Source organism: Macrotis lagotis, chromosome 5 (assembly GCF_037893015.1).
Source record: "Macrotis lagotis isolate mMagLag1 chromosome 5, bilby.v1.9.chrom.fasta, whole genome shotgun sequence".
Taxonomy (NCBI): Eukaryota; Metazoa; Chordata; class Mammalia; order Peramelemorphia; family Peramelidae; genus Macrotis; species Macrotis lagotis.
The window spans coordinates 165,883,446-165,906,303 of NC_133662.1; the positions used below are offsets into that span (position 1 = coordinate 165,883,446).

General features: G+C 34.8%; 1 protein-coding gene across 3 annotated transcripts; it reads left to right on the top strand.

The window, feature by feature from the left end:
* The first annotated feature begins 161 nt into the window (after positions 1 to 161).
* Positions 162 to 19,570, top strand: LOC141488092 (damage-control phosphatase ARMT1-like). 3 transcript variants are annotated; one of them, XM_074187832.1, is made up of 5 exons: positions 162 to 308; positions 3,189 to 3,294; positions 9,957 to 10,201; positions 13,542 to 13,707; positions 17,481 to 19,569. In XM_074187832.1, the coding sequence occupies exons 1-5, from the start codon at positions 268 to 270 to the stop codon at positions 18,258 to 18,260; spliced, it is 1,338 nt and encodes a 445-aa protein (XP_074043933.1). In that variant the 5' UTR covers positions 162 to 267; the 3' UTR covers positions 18,261 to 19,569. The 3 variants fall into 3 exon arrangements, with proteins under 3 accessions (XP_074043933.1, XP_074043932.1, XP_074043934.1); XM_074187831.1 differs by lacking the exon at positions 162 to 308 and adding an exon at positions 323 to 713 and having other exon boundaries at positions 17,481 to 19,570; XM_074187833.1 differs by lacking the exon at positions 162 to 308 and adding an exon at positions 720 to 858 and having other exon boundaries at positions 17,481 to 19,570.
* Positions 19,571 to 22,858: the final 3,288 nt, after the last annotated feature.

Consider the following 22,858-nt stretch of genomic DNA (forward strand, 5'->3'; position numbering starts at 1 on the left):
GCCCCGCCGCAGGCCCGGGCCGCCCACCTTCACCGCGCAGGCGCCTACGGCGCGTGCTGCTCACGTGACAGCGCTTCCCCTTCCTCCCGCCCCGCCCGGGGCCTGCGACTGTCCGCCAAGGTTGAATAAAGCTCGTCGAGTCAAAGCTGCATATTTAGGGGCGGGGCCTGGTGACGCACTTCCTGGTTACCGGCTTTTTTTCTGCTCCCCTGCAGTTCCGGCGTGCTCGAGTCACTTCCGGTACTGGCTGCGCCGCTGGGAGCCGAGATGGAGGTGCTTCCTTCTCGCATGACGGCCAGAGATAAAAGGTTCGTTAGTCTTTCCTCCCTCTGCCTCTCCTCATCCCCCTGACCCCATAACGAGGGCGGGCAGAGCCGGGCCAGTCACGGAGGAAAGGGCGTTGGTCGGTTGGCTCTCGCCTGCCTTCTCGAAGACCAACATGGCATCACTTGTCAGAGATGAACTGCGGCGTGCCCGACTGTGGCGGATGAGACCAACCCAGCTTAAAATAGTCTTTTTGGCATGCAAGTCTGGCGTCGTAGCTGCACTCTGTAGTAATGTTGGAATCCTCGGCAGTTTAGTTGGAGAAAGGACCTCAGTGCCTGGCATCTTCTCCTGCCGGGTGATCTTCAGAATCTACCTAAGACAATTCAAATGGAAACCATTCAGTTTCCTGGCATGGCCCTGGTAGACCGGCCAGGTGTCACAATGAGGTGGGCACAAGGCTCTGTAAGACCTTCAGTCTTGTAGTCACGCTAAAACTTCTCCCCCACACTTTTTTTGGAGCCTTTCAAGTCCAGAGCTAGCTCTGGCAGCACATGGGTCAACCTCATTGTCAATGTGTATCTCCTTGGAAAGGTGAGACGAACTAGCCATAGTATTCAAAACTTCTCCATTTGATTCCACACATGGATGGTGTGGTGGTGCTGGTTGACGGAGCACCTAGATTTTCTTGATTAGTGATGAAATACTGTTACTGATGTCAAAGTTAGCACAAGCAGCAGAGAATCGATCCATACTTTGTTGCATCTCAGCTTCAGAGGCTGCATTGAGTGCACAGTCATCTGCAGACAGAAGATCATGCACCGACTCTCCCTCCACTTTGGTCTTGGCTTGGAGCCTTTTCAAGTTGAAGAATTTACTACCATTGTGGTAGCTGATCTTGATGGCTGTGTTCATTCTCAGTAAAGGGTGTTGAAAACATGACTGAAAACATCATGTTAAAAAGCATAGGAGCAGGGACACATCCTTATTTCACTCCATTGGTAACCTAACTGAACCAAGGAGAATTGAAGGGTGGTTCCTTTGGTTCCTAAGTAAAAAATCTAGCTGGTATAAACTGGCTCCAACAAACCACTGTGTCACTTTTGTGACTTTAGGCAAGTCACAACCTCATTTTGAAGAGCCTCTTGTGTAGTTTTCCTTTTCTCTTCATCTTTCCCCACTTATGGTTATGTTTTAGAACTTCGTTATTTTGAGAGATCAGTTTCTGAAGTTATTCCCGTTAATAGAAATTTTCCAAGTTTCTGAGGTGAAAGTGAAATGTAGGAGAAAGAAAATTAGAAATTTAGGAGATCTGGGTTCTAGTTCTGACTCTTATCACCCACATAGCTATGTGACTTTGGGCTAGTCACCACCTAATCAACTTTAGTTTGAATTTTTCCATTAGTCTGCTAGTGAGTCTTTCTAACTCAGGTCTTTCCTTACATCAGTCCATTCTCCATACTGCCCACCAGAGTGATTTTCTTTTTTTTTTTAATTTTTCTTTTTTCCAATTATATGCAAAGGTAGTTTTCAACATTCACCCTTTTGCAAACATTTTTTCCCACATTTTTTTCTCCCACCCTCCCTTTCCTCCCTCCTCCCAATGGCAGCAAGCAATCTGATATATATCATACATGTACAATCATGTTTAATATTTCCATATTAGTCATGTTGTGAAAGAAGAATTCAAATTAAAGGAGAATGAGAAAGAAAGAAAGAAAAATATAAAGAACTTTTAAAAAGTGAGCATTAGTATGCTTTACTCTGCATTCAGTTCCATAATTTTTCCTCTGGACATGGATGGTATTTTCCATCACAAGTCTTTTAGGATTGTCCTTGCTCATTGAACTGCTAAGAGGAGCTGAGTCCATCATAGTTGATCATCTCACAATGTTGCTGTTAATGTGTACAATGTTCTTCTGGTTCTGTTCACTTCACTTAGCATCAATTCATACAAAAGTTTCCAGGCTTTTCTGAAGGCTGACCACTCATGATTTCTTAGAGAGCAATAGTATTTCATCACATTCATAATTTATTCAGTCATTCCTCAGTTGATGGATATCACCTAAATTCCAAATAGTGTTACCACAAAAAGAGCTGCTATAAATATTTTTGTACATATGGGTCCTTGCCTCTTTATGATCTCTTTGGGAGACAGACCTAGTAGTAGTATTGGAGGAAAGGGTATGGTTTTTTTTCTTTTTGTTTGTTTTTTGCCTTTGAGCATAGTTTCAAATTGCTCTTCACAATGACTGCATCTCACAACTCCACCAACAGTGCATTGGCAGCCCAGTTTTCTCACAATCCCTCTAACATTGATCATTTTTCTTTTAAAAAGTTTTAGCCAGTCTGATAATAGGTGTGAGGTGGTACCTCAGAGTTGTTTTAATTTGCATTTCTCTAATCAATAATGATTTAGAGCATTTTTATATGACTATAAATAGCTTTAATAATCTTAAAACTGCCTGTTCACGTCCTTTGACCATTTATCACCTGGAGAATGACTTGTAATTTTATAAATTTGACTCATTTCTCTATTTTAGCAATGAATCCTTTATCAAAAGCACTAGCTGTGAAAATTATTTCCAGCTTTCTGCAAACCTTCTAATCTTGGTTGCATTGGTTTCATTTGTACAAAAAACTTAAAACTTAAATTTTTGTATCTTGGTATTTTTTATGTAATATACGTTTGATAAATGGTAAAATAAAATGAATAACATACCACTTAGGTCTTATATTTTACTTTACATTTACTTCACAACTCAAAGTAGTATTTATTGACTTACTAATAATGATACAGGAAATACTTGAAAAGTAGTTATCAAGTGGAGATGTATTGTAAGTCAAGGGATACCAGATCTATTATTGTTAGTAGTTTATTAACACTAAACAACTTATTAGTATGTATCGCCTTTCTCTTTTAGATCTTTTGCATATTTTACAATGAAAAACCGAGCACCACAGATCCTAACAAAGGTTATCAATGCATTGCATCGCCATAAAGATGAGTTCTTTGAGAAGCATGGGGAGGTAAGGGTTGTATGTTATATATCTTTTAATTAGTCAACAGGAACCTGGTGAATGTTACTAGATGTCTTTTGGCTTCAGTCTTCTGTTTTAATAGCAGTTGGATTATAATGATGTTGAACTGTTTTTATTAAAATCTTACAAATGATGTTTAGTTACCAAGATTGTGACACAAAAGCCTATTTGTCCCATAATTTAACTGTATGATTAATTCTTAGTATTGACCTGAGAACTGCCTGGTGGAGAACATCATTCTACTTTCTTTTTAATATTCTCTCATTTCTCAGTATCTCTTCTTAGGCTCCAATTGCTTTCAGGATTCACTGAATTGCTAAGAATCATTAGATTAGAACTGGAAGGGACATTAGAGACCTCTAATTGAACACCCCAGTTTTTCAGAAGAGGAAAACATCTCTGAGAGGTTAAAGATTTTTTCTGGGATCACATAGGTAGTAGATGCTTAGGGGATCATTTTCCTTCCTCTTCTAATATACTCAATGAAAATACTGAGTTGAAACTCTGAACACAATTTTTTCCCATCGAAGCCACCACTGTTTTACGTAGTAGTTAATATATAGTGCTGTTGGTAGAGTATATAGTTTGTGTTTCTCAAGGCTTTGTCCTAGGCCTTCTCTCAGTATTCTTGGTAACCTTATCAGATTCCATGGGTTAAATTGTCATGTCTATGTGGATGACTTCCACATAGTCTAAATCTAAAAATCCAGCCCCAGTCTTTCCTCAAGTTACAGCCCCAGATCACTAATTGACATTTCAAACTGGGTATCTTAGAGACACCTGAAACTTAATATATCTTTTCTCTTAAATCTTCCCTCTTCCAAACTTTATGATTTCCATTGAAATAATACTTTCCTTTTAGTGTCTCAGGTTTGTTTAGCATTATCCTAGGCTCCTCTCTCCATGTGTCCATGTAGTTTCCAGATTTTGCTTTTTTTTTCTGCTCAAATAACATCTCTCATAAACAGCCTCATATCCAAATGTCACCTTTGTTCTAGCTCTAATCATCCACACGTAGATTATTTTCAACCTCTTCCTTATTGGTTTCTGGGCCTAAACCTTCTCTCCTTCCTCCTCTCCCTCCCCAGTCCATTTTACACATTGCTTGCCAAAGTCATTTTTCTTTCCCCAATGAGAAGTGATCAAAGAATAGGTAGAGCAGCTTTGAAAGAAAGAAAGAAAGAAAGAAAGAAAGAAAGAAAGAAAGAAAGAAAGAAAGCCAAATTATCAACAGTCCTGACCATGATTGCTTGGTACTCAATTTTTTCTTTCCTGATTATTTGAAATAATTTTTTATTTTTGGATACTGGAAGCTCTCAGTTCGTTTTGAGGTTTCTTTCAGGAGGTTCTGTTTTCATTGTGCCCTCTTGTTTTAAAGATTTTGGGCATTTTTCTTTTAAGATACCTTACATTTCCAATCTTTTTAGAAAATATTTAGTTTCATGGAGGCATTAACTTCTGTTTAATTTTCAAAGAATCTGTTGAGTAAGTTTTTGTAATTCTTATGCTAAGTTGTTTTCTTTACAATCTTTTTTCTCTAAAGTTCTCATTTCTTTTCTAGTTCTTTCCTTTAGCACTCTCATTTCATTCATATCATTTTTTAAACCCTTGCTTCTTTTCTTCTAAGAACACTAATTGATAATGCAGTCCTTGTAGGTGTTTTGGAGTTATTTATTTCTGGGTTTAGGTCTTGATCATTCCTAATGACATAACTATTGTAGCAATCTTTTTTTTATTTTACAATTTTTCCCCCCATCTCACTTCCCCCCCCCACAGAAGAAGTTTGATAGTCTTTACATTGTTTCCATGCCATTACATTGATCAAAATTGAATGTGTTGAGAGAGAAATCATATCCTTAAGGAAAAAATAAAATATAAGAGATAGCAAAATTACATAATGAGAGAAATTTTTTTTTAAATTAAAGATAATAATCTTTGGTCTTTCTTAAACTCCACAATTCTTTCTTTGGTTACAGATGGTATTCTCCATTGCAGATACCCTAAAATTGTCCCTGATTATTGCACTGATGAAATGAGCAAGTCCATTAAGTTTGATCATCAACCCCATGTTGTTGTTAGGGTGTACTGATGCTCAGCATTAGTTTATGCAAATCCTTCCAGGCTTCTCTGAATTCCCATCCCTCCTGGTTTCTAATAGAATAATAGTGTCCCATAACATACATAGACTACAATTTGGTTCAACCATTCCCCAACTGATGGACATTCACTCAATTTCCAATTCTTTGCCATCACAAACAGGGCTGCTATGAATATTTGTGGCAATCTTTTTAAAAAAAAATTCATTTTTCATCCTTCCCAGATTGGGACATTGGTTAGGGACAGGTTCTGTATACTTCAGGCCTTGTCTGTCACTGACCTTGACCTTGTTTGTCCCGCCTTGGATTATCTGAAGCTCTATAACTTTTATGGGTATTGAATGCTGTGTTTTTTTCAGGGATTTCAGGGGGTTGCTATGAGAATTGCCAATTTTCTTTATGCTCTATGAAATTTGATTAAGATATGATCTAATCACCTCCTTCCTTGACTTTTTTGGCTCCAGTTCTTGGTTTGATTTTAGATAAAATAACTGCAGAGCTGCCTCTTGGAGTTCTGAGGGATGATTGTTGCCTCCACCCACCATCCTCTCATCTTTCTCCCTCAGTTAGCTAGCTATGTAGTTCTTTAGTTCATCACAGCTCCACTATCTGCAAATCCTGATGTAAGTTTGTGATACTTTGCACTATAATCCTGGTCAGAGCCTGGGGTTTGGTCTTCATTCTTACCCAGGGGTCAGAAAATCAAGAATGCTACTGTAGGCCTCCCCCTATTTTGACTCTGGAGGCTGTTGTCTCTTGTCCTGCTCTGAGGTCATAGTGGTAGCACTGTGGTACCTTTCCTACCTTGGTCACCTTCTGGTGGGCCTACCTTGTGATCTTGGGCTAGAAAGTCAACCCACTGTAGTTTCACCTCACATTTCCAAATGATTCCTTGGTCTGTTATAAGAGGAACTTAAAATTTCCTTTAGCTCCACCATCTTTTCTGGTTGATATTAAATTTCAAGACAGATTCACTTCTCTACCTTTTATTGAGTCCTTTAGAGCTATTTTTTTCAGGTCCTTTTTTTTCAGTTCTTGGATTTTTAAAAAGAATTTTGGCTTTAAGTCTATAATAAACTGATCACATTCTTAAAGTCTATTAGTATTTAGTCATCCTTTATCTATCTGTTTATCATCTATTTATTAATTAGTCTCCTTTATTCCTTACTTGCATACTGTTCAGATTGACATTTAAGTTTCAATTGTTTGATCAGTTTACATGTCAGATGCCCTTTCCAACTCTACATTTCTCATCTGGAAAGAATTCTTTTTTTTTAATCTCATGGATAAAGCATCTTTTTTTCATGACAAAGCATGCTTCTTTCTTATGGACAGACAATTTTGAGGTACAGGCCAATTTCTCTTGTCTATTTTTAGCATATTGCATTTTGGCCTCTAATTCCTTGTCCATATCGTAAAGTCTTTCACAATTTGAACTGATATTTTGCTGATATTATAAATGGCCTCTATCTCTTTTTGACATGGTAGCTCTAGAATTCAGCTCCATTTCTGAGTTAAATTAGGGTTCTACTTTCTTTTTTGCCCTTAAGACTCTCTCAGTTTGTGCTCTGCCTTATGTTTCTATTATTTGAGTGTAGTTTTTTCAGATAATTTTAGAATGTGTTTCAGATTTTATTTCTTCATGTTTTTTTTTCCTCTTTGGAAAACAGTAATCCTTTGAGTGTCTACTAAAGTGTTGTCATTTAGTTCTACTGATTGAGTTCATCAAGGTTTTTTCCCCCCAGTTTTACAATTAAAAATTTTTATTCATCTGCATTTTTTTTGTTTTGTCTGAACCACTCTGCCTTCCATAGTATCTGCTGCTTCTTTGAGATTTTCCCGTCTCTCTTCAACAGTATCAATTCTTATTTTCATTTCTTACAGTCTTCCTTTAATAATCTTAGTAACAGTCTTAAGAGCTACCAGATGTATTTTTATATTTTTTAGAGACAGTGGACTATGTTGGCTTTGGAATCAGGAAAACATGCATTCAAATTTTGCCCTAGGTCATTTAATAATTCTGAACTGTTTTTCCTGATCTGTAGAATGTGGATAGTACCTGTATTCCCTGCTTCATCAAATTGTTTCGAAGTCAAAATGAAATAATTTATGTAAAATGATTTCTAGACTTTAGAGTCCTATATAAAATCGTATATCATGTAAGTTATGATTCTAAATCTCTCTGGAAGCTTAAATTTCATCTTCTCAGGGGTGTGGTTACTGATAATGGAATCTTTATTTTCTTAGTTATTTCTCCTTGCTTTCTTTTATTCCAAAGTATCTATTCATTGGGTTTGGCCCTCGTTTTCTGCTTATTTATACAACCTTTCTGTTAATTTTCTAGTGATTTGTTTTCTTTTGGGTTCTTTTATCCTATTTGTTGCATATATCATTTTTTTGAGGTGGGCCAGGGGCCTGGTTTTCATCCCAAAATACCACCATCTGGTATTGATTTTTCTTAATGTGTATTTTTGTAATTTATATGAGACCTGCTTGTATAGGAAGTGATTTGGAACTTTGGAATTCCAGCTTGGAACATTGTTCATTCTAATCAGCTTTTGTCAGCTGTAAAATTCAGGACTCTTAAAATAGCAGTTTTGTTTTTTGAACTTCAGATGTCTAGTTTTTTTATAACATTGTCTTTTACATCTAAATCCTGTAACCATTTTGATCTTATCTTGGTATAGGATGTGAGATATTGGTCTCATCCAAGTTTCTGCCATACTATCTTCCAGCAGTTTTTATCCCAAAAGTTGGACTCTTTGGGTTTATCAAACAGTAGATTACTATAATCATTTCCATCTATCCCTTTTTTCACCTAGTCTGTTCCACTGATCCACCACTCTATTTCTTAGCCAATACCAGACAGTTTTGATGACTGATACTTTATGATATAATTTTAGATCTGGTAGGGCTAAGTCACCTTCTTTTGAACTTTTTTTCATTAAATCACTGGAAATTCTTGACTTTTTATTTCTCCATATGAATTTACTTACAATTTTTTTCTAAATTAATTTTTTTTGGAGTTTTGATTGGTAGGGCACTAAATATGTAGTTTAATTTAGGTAGAATTGTCATTTTTATTATATTAGCTTGGCCTATCCATGAGCAGTTGATATTTTTCCCAGTTATTTAAATCAGATTTTATTTGTGTGAAAAGTGTTTTGTAGTTGTTTTCATAGAGTTTCTGAGTCTGCCCTGGCAGGTAACTCCCAAGTATTTTATGTTGTCTGAAGTTACTTTGAATGGGATTTCTCTTTTTAGCTCTTGCTGCTCTTTCTTGCTAGTAATATATAGAAATGCTGAGGATTTGTGAGGGTTTATTTTATATCTTGCAACTTTGCTAAAGTTGCTAATAGTTTATAGTAGTTTTTTAGATGATTTTTTAGGATTTTCTAGGTATACCGTCATGTCATCTGCAAAGAGTGAGTTTTGTTTCTTCCTTCCCAATTCTAATTCTTTCCGTTTTTTTTTTCTTCTCTTATTGCTGAAGCTAACATTTCTAATAACACAATACTGAATAATAGTGGTGATAATGGGCATCCTTGTTTCACCCGGGTCTTATTGGGAATGCCTCTAGCCTATCCTCATTGCATGTAATGCTTGTTGATGGTTTCAGATAGATACTGCTAATTATTCTGAGGAACAATCCATTTATTTCTGTGCACTCTAGTGTTTTTAGTAGGAATGGGTGCTGTATTTTTGTCAAAGTCTTTTTCAGCATCTATTGATAAAATCATGTGATTTCTGATAAGTTTGTTATTGATACAGTTAATTAAAATAACAATTTTCCTAATATTGAACCAACCTTGCATTCCTGAGATAAATCCTACTTGGTCATAGTGTATAATACTAGTGTTAACTTGCTGTAATCATGTTTTGCTAAGATTTTATTTAAGATTTTTTTTTGCATCTATATTCATCGGGGAGATAGGTCTATAATTTTCCTTCTCTGTTTTTAACTCTTCCTGGTTTAGGTATCAGCACCATATTGGTGTCATAGAAAGAGTTAGGCAGAGTTCCATCCTCAACTATTTTGCCAGAGTTTATATTGAATTGGAACCAATTGTTCCTTAAATGTTTGATACAATTCACTTGTGAATCTGTCTGACCCTGGAGATTTTTTTTCTTAGTGAGTTCAGTAATGGCTTGTTGAATTTCTTTTTCTGAGATAGGTATTTAATATTTAGGTATTTAATTTCCTCTTCATTTAACCTGGGCAATTTATACTTTTTTGTAAATATTTATCCATTTCACTTAGATTACCAAATTTATTAGCATACAGTTGGACAAAATAATTCTGAATTGTTATTTTAATTTTCCCCCTCATTGGTGGTGAGTTCACCTTTTTATTTATGATACTATCAATTTGGTTTTCTACTTTCTTTTTTTTTAATCAAATTAACCAGAGGTTTATTCAGTTTATTGTTTTTTTCATAAAACAGTTTTTCATAAAACAGTAGTTTTCTTGCTGAACTTCAGGTATCTAAATATGATTTATAATGAATACAATTTGTGATTCATAATGAATACAATTTTCATTCTCTTTTCCAGGTAGGCGCTGAAGCAGAAAAGAAAGCTTTGTCTCTTCTCTTAAAGTTACAAAATGAATTACAAACTGATGAGTCTTTGAGGCCTTTGACTGATAACTGCGCTGATACTGATATATGGAACAAATACCTGGAATATCACCATAGTCTTTTAAATGAAAATAATAAAAAAATAAGCTGGTTTCAGTCTCCTTGGTTGTATGTAGAGTGTTACATGTACCGTAGAATTCATGAAGCATTTATTCTAAGGTAAGTTAATATCTTGTCAAATTCTATGTGACTTAATATATTTTAAGATGCTCTGGTTTTTATCAAAATGTGGGATAGTATAGTAGAAAGAGAGCTAACCTTTCAGAGAGTCCTGGATTCAAATCCTGCCTCTTGACACATACTGTCTGTGTGATCCTAGACAACATAACTTCTCAGTAAATCTCTAAGACTTAATAATTAATAAGTTGAAGAGAAAATACTGACTTGCACTGGTGGAAGAATTTCCTCATCATAGCAGTGAAAATCACAGGTTCAGTCCTTATCCCTTATGCTTTTTAAAACTGCTTAAATCCATACAAATTAGCTGACTTGATTGTACTAGTGGCAATGTAAGCAAGTTTCAGGAAGTTTTCAGATGCATGTTTCTTTTTTTTTTTTTAATTTTTTTCTCCCAATTACATGCAAAGGTAGTTTACCCATTTACAAGTTTATGAGTTCTACATTTTTTTTTTTACCACTCTCCCTTCTTTCCTCCCTCCCCTTGGCAGCAAACAATTTGATACAAGTTGATCTTATATGAACATGTTTAACATATTTCCATATTACTCATGTTTTTAAAGAGGAATTAGAACTAAGGGGAGAAAATTCTGAGAAAGAAAAAACATGAAAGAAGTGCTCTCCATTCAGACTCCATAGTTTTTTTGTTTTGTTTTGTTGTTTTTTTGTCTGGATGTGAATGTCATTTTCCATAACAGATCTCTCAGGGTTGTTTTTGATTAGTGAACTTTTGAAAGGAGCTGCATCCATTGTAGTTGAGCCATCTCATAGTTTTGCTGTTAATATATACAGTGTTTTCCTGATTATGCTCACTTCACGCAAATCTTTTCAGACTTTTCTAAAGTCTACTGTTCGTGATTTCTTTCAGAGCAAGAGTATTCTATAACATTCTTAGATTGTAAGTCATTCAGCCAGCCATTCTCCAATTGATGGGCATTACCTTAATTCCCAATTCTTTGCCACTTTTGCAAAAAAAGCTTCTATAAATATTTTGGTAAATATGGGTCTTTTCCCCTTTTTTATGATCTCTTTGGAATATAGACTTAATAGTGGTATTGTATTAAAGAGTACAGATTCATGTTTCTTAAAAATCATATTATAAATATGTTATAATTGTGCTAGGTTTTACTGAAATGTATATGCTTCTTTGAGTGCCTGAATTCCATTTTAAAAATTTGCTTAATTTACTTTGCTTAATATTAAAATTTATTTTCCCATGAAGTCCAAAGTCATAGCTTTTGGCCAAATGTTGTGCAAAACTTAGAGTATAAATACAATCTGACTTTTAAAATTATCAAAAAATATAAAAACAAAAGAATAAATTTTCTAGTAGTCAAAAAAAAGGTAAAATTTCAGCATTTATTTTATAAAAGAAAACCTCAGAAATGGATTTGTAATTTTCATTGTATTGTCTAAAATGCAGCTGGTCCCCCCTCCCCCCCAAAATTCTAAAAGTCATGACATCTTTCACATTTATTTTTCCCATTCTCAACAACACTCTGGCTCAAATTTTCTTTCTGCTTCCCTCTTCTAATTCATCTTTATTCCTTCCCAGAAGAATATTTCATGGAGATTCTGGCTAATCATTCCTTTGGTCACCTGCCTTTGGTGATTACTGTTGCCTTCTGAATAAAATTATTTTATTTATCTTTCACAGCTTCCTTCCCACAATCTACCTCTGAACCAAAATGGACACCTTGCTGAGTTCTCCTCTGTCCCTTTGCCACAGGCTATTACTGTGGCTTGAAATAGCCTCTTCCTTAGTTGCCTGTCCCCATATTGTAAAGAGCAACTTGGTATTGATTTCCTTTACCTTCTTGCTTAATATTGCGTGTTGTTTCTAACTATTGTGCTTATGCCATATTATTTTTGATGTGTTAATTATTATCCCTCTTCTAGAATACAAATTACTTGGAAGCAGGAATGTAAATTATTTATATATTGTATCTCTCAATTGCCAAGATTCTACATATAGTAGACCCACAATAAACAAACACAGTATTTAATGCAACACTTTATGATTTACAAATTTGGAAATATTTATTTATCAGTAAGATGTAAAAATTGAAAATCTCTTAGTTGTTTATAACATTTAATGTAAGAAGTACTGTTTAGATACTGAAAAGTTACAACAGAATGACAATGAAAAAAATAGGCATTGTAATGGATATTGATTTACTCTTTGTATAAAAATAATGAAACAAGTTTATTTCTATACATGTGACTATAAATTAAGGAGACTGATTTTTAAACAAATAAGAGTAAAAGTTAAACATCCAAATGGATATTTTCTTTAAATTCACATTGGAAAATATTATAGAATAAGTTTATTTTCTCCTAATTTGATTTCTTTGAAGGGGAAAATACTCATTTAGATATATAAACTCCAATAAATCTTTTTTTTTTTTGGTTCCTCTTGACTCCAGGACCAGTATTCTATTCATTGTGCCACCTAGCTACCCCCAAACTCTGGTAAATTAAAAGAAAATCAGTCATGTTACTTCCTTGTCTTAACTTAAACACCATAAACTTTCAATTTTTTACCTTAATATAAAGGGATGGGGGGGGGGCAACATGATATAGATAATTTAGTATAGAAGATAACCCTCCAATTTTTTGTGCTTGACTTTGAAATATGTCATCATTTTTTCCCTTCAGATTTAACTTCCTATTTGTTTCCTTTAGTTAACATTGATTTTATTTCTCCACATTCTGTTATGAAAAATAGAGGTTGATGGCCAGCATGGGGATGAGGAGATGGGTGTAACCAGTTTGGAATTTAAAATTTTCCAAAGATAACCTGCACATAGGTAATCAAAACTTGACTTCAACAAAAATGTTGAAGTTAAAGAAACTAGGTGACCAAGTAGATAAGAGTGCTGCATTTGGGCTCAGTGTTCTCTTCTGTAAAATTGGAAAAACAGTTGCACCCACTCCTATGGTAGTTATGAGAATAAATGCAAGAACAACCTTCAAGTGCTATAGATTGTTTTTGTCATATTCTAAGATAGTAGCTTTCTCTACTCCTTTGTGCTTTCTGACTTGAAATTTTCATCAGAAGAATTTGGCTAACAAGGAAGAAAACAAGAAATTATTAAATATTGTAAAATATTGAATATTGGGAAAGACCTCTGATTTGTCAGTAAATTTTTAGGATTACCTATAACAGATTTCAGTTTTCAAGAAGCTTTGTTTCTCAGCCTTTACTACAGTTTTAAGAATTGACCATGACTATTGAGGTACTAGGATAATTTTAACAACTCTTTGAAATACAGCATTGTGATTATTTTTACACTTTCTGTTTTTTTGGTCCCCATTTTAGTTCACCAATCAATGACTTTGATGTGTTTAAAGATTCAAAAGAACAGAATTTCCTTGAGTCAGAGGAAGCTATTCTAATTTTATGTAATTACCTACAAGAGTTAAATAGTAGGATTGAAAATTTAAATGAAAATCAACTGAAGGACGAGTTTTTCAAATTCTTGCAGGTAAATGTTACTGTATTCTCTGCCTTTCTTTTCCATTTATACACACACACATACACACATATGCAAACATACACACATTCCTTATAGTTATAAAAAGTAATGAATTTTTTACATTTTCATAAATATATTTAAATTAACCAAATCATTTATGGTCAATCCTATATTAATGGATTTTAAAAGATAATGTTATTCAAGAAATAAAATTCATTTCAATACTTAGAAATAGATTTTGAGGTCAACTTAGAATTTTTTTCCTTTAGCTGGGAACCTTGCTAACTGGACAGTATCTGCCTTAATATTTTAAAATTATTATTACATATATATGTAAAGATTGAGCAGGCAATTCAGTTCAGAAGCTGTTTCCTTGACTGTGAAGTACCATACATTTTTATAGTTCTTTGTCATCCTCTTTTCCCTTTTCTCACTTAAAATATTCTTAAATGTTAATTATATTGTTGTTCTGAGTGATTCTTGGAATAGTCTATTTGGCTAAAGAACGTGTTCATGAACCAAGGAGCAAAAAAAATTGAAAGCAAAGAATATTTGAAAGAGGTATCAGATAATGAGAAAAAAAAAAAACTAAGGGTATGAATATGAAACAGTTTACATCAAAATTTATTGAACATCTTCCTTGTCCAAGTCATTGAGTATACATTGTGAGGACATACAGAGAACTGTTGGATTTTTCTCAATCTTATTCCCTTATTTCAAGAAGTTTATAATCTAGTTTTGGGGGAAAAGGAAGTTTTTTAAAATCAATAAAATCAATAATTTAAATAACATTTCAAGATGTTAATAGGAAATGTTTTGAATATTTCCCAATATAGATAAATTAATTTTGTAGTAATTGACTTAAGAATAGCAATTATTTTACATTTATTCTGAAGTTCATTTTCCATTTTTACCTTCTCGGATTAATATTCTTGTTTGTATATGTATATAGAAACTCAAATTCTTCAGTAGAACTGTGATCTCATCAGTGTGAGTAGTTTTTGCATTAGTGTAGATTATAACTTAGCTATATATATTTTATCACATATAATTCTTGCTCATATCTTCCCATAATCCCTCTGTAGAGGAGGCTTCTATATCTTCTCTGATTCTTATTATATTTTCTACATTCTAGTACAGTATTTGAACTTGTTCCTCTTGTTTCTTTTTAAAATTTTTTTTTTGGTTTTGGCTTTTGCAAGGCAATGGGGTTAAGTGACTTGCCTAAGGTCACACAACTAGGTAATTATTAAATCTGATACAGATTTGAACTCAGGTCCTCCTGATTCAGGGTCAGTGTTCTTGCCACCTGGCTGCTGTATTTCTCACTTAAGTTAAATAATTAGTCCATCTATGTATTCTAGAAGTTCAGTCTTGTAAATTAGTTATCCAGTCCTATTTCCAATAAAATATTTCACCTATATAACATAAGCAAGTGTTGCTTTGGAATTAGATTCTGTCAATTTGCAGACCTTTATTTTCACCCCAGTCTTATTTCATATAACACTAGTCAGCTGTTTTGTTTTGCATACTGCCTAATTCTAGAGATGTGGGTGAGTGAATCTATGAAAGCAAGATAATCCATCAATAACATAGATCTAACATAGATCATTCTTCTGCTGAAAGTGTGAAACTTGCAGTCATGAATACTGAAATATTATCTTGCCACTTAACCCTATTGCCTTGCAAAAACTAAAAAAAAAAAATCTTAATGGATTCCTCTGACAGACACTGAAATATTAATGGAATCCTCTGGCTTTCAAAAAACTGTTTTAGACTTTATTTACTTAGACTAAAGTTCCAATACTTGTACAAACAAGTTAACTTGTATAAGATTAATTAAAAGAGGAAAGGGAATGTTTCTGATTGGTGCAATATTCCACAATTTGTATAAAATTATATAGTATTCCCCTATTTCTAAACTGTAGTTTTAAAACTAAGGATGGATTTTTTTTTTTCAGGTTTTTGCAAGGCAAACGGGGTTAAGTGGCTTGCCCAAGGCCACACACAGCTAGGCAATTATTAAGTGACTGAGACCGGATTTGAACCCAGGTACTCCTGACTCCAAGGCCGGTGCTTTATCCAATACGCCACCTAGCTACCCCTAAGGATGGAATTTTTAAACAGAAAAGCTTACCCTTTGTTTCATGCCTAATATTCATCTTTACAACTTGTCCTTTTCCTGATGTAGTTTCAACTTTATATATATATGTTTTTTTAGATTTTTTTCAAGGCAAATGGGGTTAAGTGGCTTGCCCAAAACCACACAGCTAGGTCATTATTAAGTGTCTGAGACTGGATTTGAACCCAGGTACTCTTGACTCCAGGGCTGGTGCTTTATCCACTGTGCCACCTGTCCTCCCCCTGATGTAGTTTCTAAACAAAAAAAAGGGATATGGGGAGAATGCCTCCCATTTTTTTGCTACCAGTTTTACTTAGTACCCCCATACCAGTTTTAATCATAGCCAAGGGACAAAGGAGAGGGGAGTTTATATGAAACTTTTATTTTTAATATCCAACATTATTCTGAAGGACTAGTATGTTTGGTTTTTTTTTTGCAAGGCAATTGGGTTAAATGACTTGCCCAAGGTCACACAGCTAGGTAATTAGTGTCAGAGGCTGGATTTGAACTCAGGTCCTCCTGACTCCAGGGCCGGTGCTCTATCCACTTTGCTACCTAGCTGCCCCCATAGTATGTTAGTTTAGATGGAATATTGAGGGGTAGGTAAGTGGCACAGTGAATAGCAGACCAGCCCTGGTGTCAGGAGGACTGGAATTCAAATTTAGCCTCAGATACTTATAAGCTGTGTGACCCTGGCCAAGTCACTTAACCCCAATTGCTTAAAAAAACTAAAATCCCCAAACAAATACATGGTTTTCCCTTAAAAACAAAAACAGGACAGCTAGGTGATGCAGTGGATAGAGCACTGACCCTGGAGTCAGGAGGGCCTGAGTTCAAATATGTCCTCAGACACTTAATTACCTAGCTGTGTGTCCTTGGGCAAGTCACTTAACCCCATTCCCTTACAAAAACCCCCCACAAAACTACTCAATTCTAATTGGAATAGTCTATATTGATAAGAATTGACCTCATTATGTATTACTGTATTTTTTTGGAGATAGGGTTAGGAATGAATAGAAATATTTTTAAAATAATATTTTAAACAATTAATTATTTGAGTTTTTAAAAACTTTTAATCAATTTTCATTCATCTCTTAAGAATGAAGAGTTTTTTGTTGGAAACATGTTTAATATGTTTATTAAAAGTCTAGTTAAAATGTGTTTCTAAGTATAGTTTTGGGGAAAATAAGTTTAAATATTTTTAAAAGTTCTAATACAATGAAATATTAATTTTACTTTTAGGATATCAGAAAAAATAGAGAATTCATATTTTTCTTTATTAACTCTTGAATTAAATTGTACCATTTGAAGTCTTATCTGTTAAAAGAACCTTACTTTTCCTTTATTTCTAATCAGTATCTTAACTTCTCAAAACAGGTAAGTGGGGAAAATTTTGCTTTTCCATATATATATGTATAGAGCAGTGAAATGACTAACTGAATTTTTCTCTCTTGAGTCCATTTTTCTAATTTCAAAATAATTGGTACTAACATGAAAAATACTATGAATCACTGAAATTTTGTTCTATATCATAGCAAAATGATTTTTCATGTAAAGATAAGTTAATGGGGGAACCATCACAACTTTTCCTACTAAAGGTAGCCTTTAAAGTGTTTCAATTTAAAGATATTGAATATCATTATTCTGTACTTTCTTTCAGATTTCATTATGGGGAAATAAGTGTGATCTGTCACTTTCAGGTGGTCAGAGCAGCTCTCAGGTATCTAGTCCACTAACTGCTTTGGAAGACCTACAACCTTTCATTTTAGTGAATAATATGGAATACCTTTGGTCATTACTTATAAAGAGAAAGAAAATGAGTGAGGAGAAATTTCCTTCTACTAGAGTGGATTTTGTCCTCGATAATGCAGGGTTTGAATTAGTTACAGATTTGATAATGGCAGACTTTCTGTTATCATCTAAACTGGCTACTGAGATCCACTTTCATGGAAAAAGTATTCCCTGGTATGTTTCAGATACTAATAAAAATGACATGAATTGGACAATTTCAGAATTAAAAACTGCTAACATTAATTGCATGTCCGAATGTGGGATTAACTGGGATGACCATTTTAAAAAGCATAGATGGATTTACCATGATCATATGTTTTGGACTCTGCCTCATGATTATTGTGCTATGTCTCAGGTTGCTCCTGACTTGTATGCTGAACTACAAAAGTCAAATTTAATTCTTTTCAAAGGTGATTTGAACTATAGGAAATTAGTAGCAGACAGAAAATGGGAGTTTACAGTTCCTTTTTATCAGGCTTTGAATGGCTTCCATCCTGCACCTCTCTGCAGTATAAGAACAGTCAAAGCTGAAGTTCAGGTTGGCTTGGCACCTGGGCATGGGGAGCAGATTACAGTTACTGATCCACAATGGATGAGCACTGGGAAATATGGTATTTTTCAATTTGATGGCAATTTTGATTTTGTTTAGGGGGCTTTTTAAACCTTCAAAGAGGAACTCTTTACATAGCACATTTCCTCCTCAGAAAAGTAATCTTAAAATTTAATTACTTTGAGGGATTGGAGTTACCTTTTGAAATCATACCCTTTCAGTATCAGTTGTTCTTATGTATTGATGTTGTTGATTAAGGTTCTTTAGTTTCAGCTGCTTTGGGAGTCTTAAAGACATTTCATTTCTTATTGTTGTTTAAAGTTTTATATGTACCAATACTTCAAGTGGTTCAAACAAGCTACTGAGAAAAATATAAAAATTGTATTTTCCTTTTATAAACAATATATTTTTTGCTGTTTGAAAGTATAGTGAATTATATAATATTTAATATTTTGGGAAATATTAAAATTATTTTAACTTATTTTTTGTTATTGCTGCAACACAAGATTTATGGTGGCATAAATTTTAATTTATCTTAGGATGAATTTCTTAAAACTGTGATGTTTGAACCATAGGGAAATAAAAAATTTACATGATAGTGTTGATAATTTTGAGGAATTATCCTTTGTACTTGAATTTCTTATGCTAGCAATCTGCATTCAGATCCATTCTTATGTGTCTAATTTTTTGAATGGTTTGTTGAATTACAAAAAAAAAGTGAAAAAAATTAAACAGATTGGAAGGCAATGTATTACTGAAGAATGTGACATCTTTTCATGTTTAAGACTTATATCCATGGAACTAAAAGATATTTTGATCAGATTGTTTCAACAATGGACAAATTCTTTTCCTGGAATTTATGTTCTACATGCTAATTAGTTATAGTAGATTTTGCCCCTAATTAAAATAGCATTTATTCTCATCTTTGACTTTGGAAGGATGTCTTTCCATCATGGATCAGCTTTGCACTTGAGTTGTTTTAGAAAGTATAACTATTTTACCACCTTGGTTTGAAAAATAAAACTGAATATGTTTTCTGGGGCTTTGTTAGTAAAATAAATTGCATGAAAATTCCATTTTGTTTCGTTAGAGAGTTAAAAATAGACAAAAGTCAATTCAATTAACTAATGCATCAGTAACACAAAAGTAGGCCTTATATAATCTAATTTGTATATGAGATTGTTTCCTTTCCTCTACTTAGCTAAAAACAATTCTATATTGACATTATATATGTAAAATAATAGATAACTTATTTACTTTTTTGTGTATATTCATTCATGGATGATTCTTTTCAAGGATAAGTTGTATATTACATTTTGTTAGAGAATAAATAGAACAACAGCTATTGATAGTTTGGCTAAATGAAGTATAATTGCTTAGAATGAACTTGAAAACTATGAAGTTATATTTTACTTTATAATAAACTTCTAATTTTCTGAGTTTTTTGATTTTTAAACAATATAAATTTCTATAATAAAATTTTCATTTGAAAAAAAGTTGTTTTTTGTATTTTTGTTTCTAAATTTTATATATATATATATATATATATATATATATATATATATATATATATGACCCTTGGTTCTTTTTAAAAAAATAATTTTATTGATGCTCTTTTTCTATTGTTACAATACTGTCTTTTCCCATTCTTCTATCCTGCTTCAATTGGCACCCTTTTTTATTAGTACAGTTTAGCAAAACAAATAGTGTATTCAATATATCTGAATTTGTATGCCTCATTCTGTACTTCTATTTCATTAGAGAGGCAGGAGGCATTTGCTTCATTATTAATCTTCTGAAGTCATGATTTGGCTCTTTTTTTAATGTTTTTAAAAAGGATACACCTCAACAAACATGAATTTTTACATATAAAAAACAAGATTATATATGAATTTGTGGCTATTAATACAATTTTGAATTGTATTAACTGCCTTGCTTGTCTGTTTTCTTTCTCATTTCCTCTATTTTTTGTATGTTTAGTTGACAACCTTTCACATTACTCTGGACAACTCTCTCCCTGTTCTCCTTATTACATTCTAACCCCAGAAAACATAACAAAGAAGTTTAATGAAGAAAACCAAATACAAATATTTTTTTAAAAAATTTTATTTATTTAAGGCAATGGGATTAAGTGACTTGCCCAAGGTCATGCAGCTAGGCAATTATTAAGTGTCTGAAGTCAGATTTGTACTCTGGTCCTCCTAACTCCAGGGCCAGTGCTCTATCCATTGCATCATCTAACTGCCCCAACAAATACAAATCTTGGTCAGGTCTGAAAATAGATGTTTTATTCTATACTTCTAGGCTAGAGAAATATAAAATTTTTGAATATATATATATATATATATATATATATATATATTTAGGTTTTTGCAAGGCAAATGGGGTTAAGTGGCTTGCTCAAGGCCACACAGCTAGGTAATTATTAAGTGTCTGAGGCTGGATTTGAACTCAGGTACTCTTGATTCCAGGGCTGATGCTCTATCCACTGTGCCACCTAGCTGCCCCTTGAGCATATATTCTTGATGTGTATATGTATACTAGTAAATAATTGTATGTATTAAACCTTACAGTAATTAAAAGAATGAGATAAAGATAAAAGCATATCATCTTACATGCATAGTTATAAGTTTATTGAGTAGGGTATGTACTTTAAGAAATTCACTGACAGTTGTGTGGGGAATTAGAATAGGGAAGAGTAGGAGACTTGTAGTAGTACAAGTAAGAAGTTAAGAGGGGCTAAACTGGACTAGGAATTTTGTGATTGACAGATATGAGATGTGGCAGCTGACTATAAGTGAAAATAATGTGAGAAAGTGTGAAGTCAAAGATGATAGGTTATGAAAACTTTCGAGAGGCAGAACCCACAGAGGGACCCAATGAGGCAGTTCTCCTACTCAAGGTAACCTGGAAAAGGGTAGAAAGGCTCTGCTCCCCAGGGTCAGAGGGGCAGCCCGGCAGAGTGAAAGAACTTCAGCCGCCCGGAGGCAGCCCCAGGGTGCTGGGAGCCACAGCTCACAAAGTGAGGGGAGCAGCAGGGGACCTCTGCCAGAGCGAGCATGTGGAGCCCAGCCCTCAAGGCACACAGCAAGCAGCTTAGTCTTTTGGCAGCCCAGACCCGGAAACAAGCAGGCGGAGCCAGTAAGCAGGAGCCCCCAGGGCATGAGCCCATTGAACCTAGGGAGGGGAGTGAAGAGAGACTGCAGAGCTCTGTCCTCTGCCCCTGGAACAGGACTCTGGGGCTCTGACCCACATTCAGATCCTGATCCCAGTCTAGGCCCCCCCCCCCAGAAGAGCAGCAGGGCCCCCCCCACCTCAGCCCCGTGGCACAGGGGGGCGCTTTTGGTCATTCACAGACCAGGAGGGAGGACAGAGCCTCACACACTGAGACCCTTGTAGGAGTCTCCCAAAAGTTCAGGAAGCACCCCCAAAACAGATGCAGGCTGGGAAAAATGAGCAAGCAGAGAAAAAAGAGGAACACAATTGAGAAATATTTTGCAAATGAGCCCAAGAAGGATCAAAATAAGAGCCTTGACATCATTTTCAAAGAATTACTACAGGAAAATTGCCCTGATATCCTAGAAGCAGAGGGCAAAATAGAAATGGAGAGAATGCACCGATCCCCTCGAGAAAGAGATCCCAAAAAACCAACCCCTAGGAATATTATAGCCAAGTTCCAGAACTCCCAAGTCAAAGAGAAAATATTACAAGCAGCCAGAAGGACACAGTTCAAATATTGTGGAGCTACAGTCAGGATCACACAGGACTTAGCAGCAACTACATTGGAAGCTCGCAGGGCTTGGAATATAATATACCCGAAGGCAAAAGAGCTTGGAATGCAACCGAGAATTAACTACCCAGAAAGGCTGAATGTCCTCTTCCAGGGAAAAAGATGGACTTTCGATGAACCAGGGGAATTTCAAATGTTCTTGTTGGAATGGCCAGAGCTGAACAGAAGGTTTGATCTTCAGATACAGGACTCGGGTGAAGCATAGAGATTGGAGGAGAGGGGGGAAATATGAGGGACTTAATGATGATGAACTGCATGTATTCTTGTATAGAAAAATGACACTGATAATACTCATATGAACCTTCTCAGTTAATAGAGCAGGTAGAAGGAGCTTTTATATTTGAAGCACAGGAAAAAGCTGAATTCAAAGATAAAATATAGTGTAAAAATGGAGTCAATAGAAAAAAAAGGGAAATGTAATGGGAGAAAGAAAAAGGAGAGGGGGAATAGGCCAAGATATTTCATATAATAAGATTTTTTCTTTATTATAATGAGCTATTGCAGTGATATGGAAGGGGGGGAAGGCAAGGGGGAACGAGGGAAACTTCACTCTCATCAGAGGTGGTTAGGAGAGGAAACAGCATATATATTCAATGGGGTATAGGCATTTGAAGTAAGAAGGAGAGGGGGTGACAGGGGGAAGGGGGGATGTGAGTGATGGAGGAGAGGATGGACCATGGGGGGAGAGTGGTCAGATACAATACATTTTCTTTTTTACTTATTGCAAGGGGTTGGGATTGGATGGCTTGTCCAGGACCACAGGGCCAGGTGGATGCTGGGCCTAAGGGGTGGTATGTGGACTCAGGGCTTCTTGACCCCAGGGCCAGGGATCTATCTGCTGTGCCAATCAGGTACCCTACAGCAGAGTCAGAGTGAAAGGAGAGAGAAAATGTAGTACATGGTAGTG

Coding starts and splice junctions, on each gene's coding strand:
- LOC141488092 (XM_074187831.1), top strand. CDS start 655: ATGGAAACCATTCAGTTTCCTGGCATGGCCCTGGTAGACCGGCCAGGT. Junction 3,295..9,956: donor TCTTTGAGAAGCATGGGGAG/GTAAGGGTTGTA, acceptor TCTCTTTTCCAG/GTAGGCGCTGAAGCAGAAAA. Junction 13,708..17,480: donor AGTTTTTCAAATTCTTGCAG/GTAAATGTTACT, acceptor ACTTTCTTTCAG/ATTTCATTATGGGGAAATAA.